The sequence below is a fragment of the Myotis daubentonii genome, chromosome 15, assembly GCF_963259705.1.
Source record: "Myotis daubentonii chromosome 15, mMyoDau2.1, whole genome shotgun sequence".
Lineage (NCBI taxonomy): Eukaryota > Metazoa > Chordata > Mammalia > Chiroptera > Vespertilionidae > Myotis > Myotis daubentonii.
This window is the reverse complement of record NC_081854.1, coordinates 19,885,751-19,890,382: the sequence shown is the minus strand read 5'-3', so window position 1 is coordinate 19,890,382 and position 4,632 is coordinate 19,885,751. Positions and strand designations below refer to the sequence as shown.

General features: G+C 45.7%; 1 protein-coding gene across 1 annotated transcript; it reads right to left on the bottom strand.

Annotated features, from left to right (window-relative positions):
• Window positions 1-526: 526 nt before the first annotated feature.
• LOC132216877 (general transcription factor II-I repeat domain-containing protein 2-like) lies at window positions 527-4,316 on the bottom strand. The gene is made up of 2 exons (XM_059666510.1): window positions 4,284-4,316; window positions 527-2,595 (listed from the first exon to the last, which is right to left on the bottom strand). Exon 2 carries the CDS (start codon window positions 2,530-2,532, stop codon window positions 1,033-1,035), a length of 1,500 nt encoding a protein of 499 aa, XP_059522493.1. The 5' UTR covers window positions 2,533-2,595; window positions 4,284-4,316; the 3' UTR covers window positions 527-1,032.
• Between the last annotated feature and the right edge of the window lie 316 nt (window positions 4,317-4,632).

Sequence of the window (4,632 nt, the reverse complement as noted above, 5' to 3'; positions counted from 1 at the left end):
TCATCTCCATTTTCCTCATTTGAAGCACAAAGAGGTTAGACTTACCCAAGATCACACAGCTACTAAATGGCAGAGTCTGGCTCTGGAGTCCTTTTCTTTTTAATATTTTATTGATTTTTTTACAGAGAGGAAGGGAGCGGGATAGAGTTAGAAACATCGATGAGAAACATCAATCAGCTGCCTCCTGCACACCCTCTACTGGGGACGTGCCCACAACCAAGGTACATGCCCTTGACCGGAATCAAACCTGGGACCTTCCAGTCTGCAGGCCGATGCTCTATCCCAGGGGTGGGCAAACTTTTTGACTCGAGGGCCACAATGGGTTCTTAAACTGGACCGGAGGGCCGGAACAAAAGCATGGATGGAGTGTTTGTGTGAGCTAATATAAATTCAAAGTAAACATCATTACATAAAAGGGTACGGTCTTTTTTTTATTTTTTTATTTCAATAGTTTTATTCATTTCAAACATTTTAACAAGAAGAATGTAAACACTATTATAATTTGAAACTTCAAAAAATGGAGGAATCATAGCACAATAACATACCCTATATTGAAGATGGCAAAGGCAAAATAAAATTGCCTAACAAAGGAAAGGTACAAAAGCCTTTCAAATTAAACTTAAATATAATAAAATAATTTAAAACTAAAACAAATAGAAAAGAACAAAATGTGTAAACAGTAAATTAAACATTTTCTTTAGTGCAACTTCCAAATTATGCCCGGGACGTAGAGGTAGATGGCAATGTAGACTGGGTTGAAAGGTTTTTGGTCTTTGAAACATCAACTTCAGTGCCCTGACCAGTTTGGCTCACTGGATAGAGTGTCGGCCTGGGGACTGAAGGGTCCCAGGTTCAATTCCGGTCAAGGGCATGTACCTTAGTTGCAGGCACATCCCCAGTGGGGGGTGTGCAGGAGGCAGCTGATCGATGCTTCTCTCTCATCGATGTTTCTGACTCACTATCCCTCTCCCTTCGTCTCTGTAAAAAATGAATAAAATATATATTTTTTTAAAAATAAATAAAACATCAACTTCAGTGGGAACAGTGTTGTTGGTCTCCTTTTTTAGCTAATGCATCAAAGTCTGGAGTTAGTTTTGTTGTGGCTATTCTCAGGATAGATCTGAGGTGTTCGTCAGTTAAGCTGGATCTGTGAGGGGCTTTGTTGATGTTCATGACACTAAATGTCTGCTCACAAACATAGGTTGACCCAAACAGCACCAGTATCTTCTGTGCCATCCTCCGGATGTTTGGAAAAGTGGCTTCATTAAGTGAAGCATAAAAGTCTCTTAGTTCAAGAGAGCTGAATTTATCCTTTAGGACAAAGTCAGACTGAAGATCGATGAGTTCCAGTTGCACCTCTTCTGGTGCTGTTTCAGGGTTTTGTGACAAAGGACAGGCCACCAGTTGAAGTGACTGGTCAATTTTTTCAACATCAGAAAACCGACGACAGAATTCTGCATGCAGGTCATCCAGTGATTTGCTGTATTTCTTCACGTTTTGGATGGTCTCCTTCTGTGTGGCTAGTGTGGGAAAATGAGTGAAGACTTTGTCTGAAATTTGTCTGGAAAAGAAAATCAGCTTCGATTTAAAGGCTTTCACATTAGTGTACATGTCATGTACATACTGATCTTTTCCCTGTAGCTTCACATTTAGCTCATTCAAATGTGAAAATATATCTACAGCAAATGCAAAGTCACACAGCCAATTCTTGTCACTCAGCTCAGTAAATTCGTCAGACTTCCCCTTTAATTTCAAAAATGCACCAATCTCTTCTTTGAGCTCCCACACTCGTTGGAAAACTTTGCCCAAACTCAACCAGCGGACACGAGAGTGGTAAAGTAAGTCGTGGTGATCCATATCAGTTTCCTCCAGAAACTTAATAAACTGACGGTGCTGAAGTCCCTTTGCTCGAATGAAATTAACAAGCTTTACGACTGGATTAACAACATGATTAAGTTGTAATATAGACTTGCACAATGATTCCTGGTGAATAATACAGTGAAGAAAAATAACATCTTGGTTAGGGTTCTCCTCTTTTACTTTATCCTGAATTCTTTTTAGCAGTCCAACATTTTTTCCAGTTAAATTTGGAGATCCATCTGTCATGACATTAGCAAGTTTACTCCATGGTAGCTTCATTTTCTCGATGACAGTAGACACCCGGTCATATAAGTCCTCTCCCCGTGTTTTTCCTTTCAGTGGCTCCATGGCTAAAAACTCCTCCGTAATTTCAAAATTGTCACTAATCCCTCGGATAAAAATTAAGAGCTGAGCAGTGTCCTTTACGTCATTACTTTCATCCAATGCTAGTGAATAAAACTTAAAGAACTCTGCCTTACTATTTAACTTGCTGGCCAAGTCTTCATCAATCAGTTCCACTCGATGAGTCACTGTCCTGCGCGATAAGTTGAGTTTTTCAAACTTGCCTTTGCTCTCTGGACACAAGAGACCTGCTGTCTCTATCATACATTCTTTCAAAAACTCGCCTTCAGAGAGAGGTTTGCTAGCTTTTGCTAATTTGAATAATAGCATAAAACTTGCTTTGGTAGTTGTCTCTTGAATTGCAGTTTGTCTGTGAAAGACATTTTGCTGAGCCTGTAATTAGATATGAACATTTGATTTTCATTTTTTCATTTGTCCAATTACTTCTGAAACCCTGTAATTAAGCGATTTTGTAATAAAATCTTCAGTTCATCACATTTCTATACAATCTTTTTGTTCAACCCACTGAATTAGGGTTCGTTCACACTAGCCGTGCTGCCGTTGCAGTGTGGTGCAGTACTGCAATGCAGCGCAGCTAGGGTTAATGCAGGGTACACAGGTTTCCATCATGTTTGCGTTGATGCTAATGTGCAGTGGTGCATGTTAACACAAATGCCCTGTTGCACGCATTTTTACAGCTGAAAGTCTTTGTTGTTTTATTAACAAGTCATTGTGATGTACAGAATGTGGGAACAGGAAAAAATTATGTTTGAGTAGAGCTCTTAATCTTACCTCAGAAAGGCTCTGATACTGTGCTCTCCAGGGGCGTGTCTCCCTACATCACCACGATAACGTGTCTACGCATTCCCAGGGTGTTGTCGGGAGACGCGTCCGCGGGCATTACAAGGAGCCTCTGGAAGATTGAGAGGTTGTTCCTTCTACTGAATGGGAGGATATGAATCCACCCACTCAGAAGGAGCTGCGGCCATGTTAACACTGCTGCTGGTGAAGGAGCGGAGGGGAGAGCAAGAGAACCCTCCGCTCTTTCGGCTCCGCGGGCCGTAGTTTGCCCACGGCTGGCTTACTGTATGCCCGGTCCTTTTGTGCTGGGCTGCATATCTGGCGCTTTGGCCAGGCGGGTCATGCTGTGCTGTCTGTTCCTAAAACACATAGATAGGAAGGTACTGACATCAGGCCAGGCCTTGAGATACGGTCTCATGGCCCCTTCGCAGCACGCAGGCCTTCTTTCTCAGAAGGCCCGGAAGTCTCATTCCAAATCTGGGAGACAAAGGACTGGGAAAAGTATAAATAAAGAGAGTTTCCTCCATATTGGGGGACCCAGAATTTGAAAGACACATTTTTCTCTGGGCCTCCACAGAACTTAATAATAAAATGTAACTCTTGCAGTCAGCGCTGCAGTTCAGCCCCTGCTTCGGCAGGGTGCTGTGACTGGTCAGCTGGCCAGCTTAATAAAGGCGCTCACATTTAAATTCTGAGTCGGTGGTCTATCTCGCTGAGTGAACCCATAACATTTTCACCACATCACCCGTCACCTCGCTGTGCCTGGCGCACCCCTGGCTCAGTACCTGTCCCTTGCTTGCCTCCTTCTCTCCCCCGACAACCTGAAAGTCCCATAAACCAGGGCTCATTCTGATCCCCCCTGAGCTCCCACAGGGGCCTTTCTGCCCGGGTCCCGTCCCCGCCTCAATGCCTCCCCCCGGCGTCCCAGCCACAGACCTCGGCCTCCTCGCCGTCACTGCTGCGCTCGCTGTCCTCCTCCTCAGAGAAATTGCTGTCCTCGCTGTCCGACATATTCTGTTCTTGCAGGGAAAAGACGGCGGGCTCAGCGTACCCCCCAATCCCCCCACCCCCCAGCCTGTTTCCCCGGAGAGAAAATAAAAAGCCGCTTAGCGCACTTCCGGCAGCCTCATTCTGGCAACCGTGAACCCGAAAGGTCCCTCCTTGCACCACCCGCTACACCTCCAGAGCCCCGAAACCCGGTCTCCCTGGCTCCGTGGCTCCCGGCGACCCCCGGGCTGGCTCTGTCGCCACCCCACTACCCCGCACCCGTCCGGTCCCACCTCCGCCTTCGGAACCAGCTGCAGTTCACACGACGCCCGGATGGGACTGACGTAACCTCTCGCGAGAATCTGCTCGTTGGCTTTGCCTACGCGAAATTTCCGGGGCGCGTCCTAATGACGCACTTCCTGTCGCCATCTTGAGAGCGGCACAGCCGTCTTCATGTGGCAGCTGGAGCCGACATCTTGGGAGAGTCGAATGGGAGGTAAATTATTCCCTCTGGGCCCCGGCCTTTTCCAGCCCAGAACAAGTGCTGGAATGTAGCCCAGACCACTAACGCGGCGTGCCACGCGTAAGAAGGGAATCGCAGGGAATTAGCAAAACAAATTAGCAAATAAATTATACTTCATC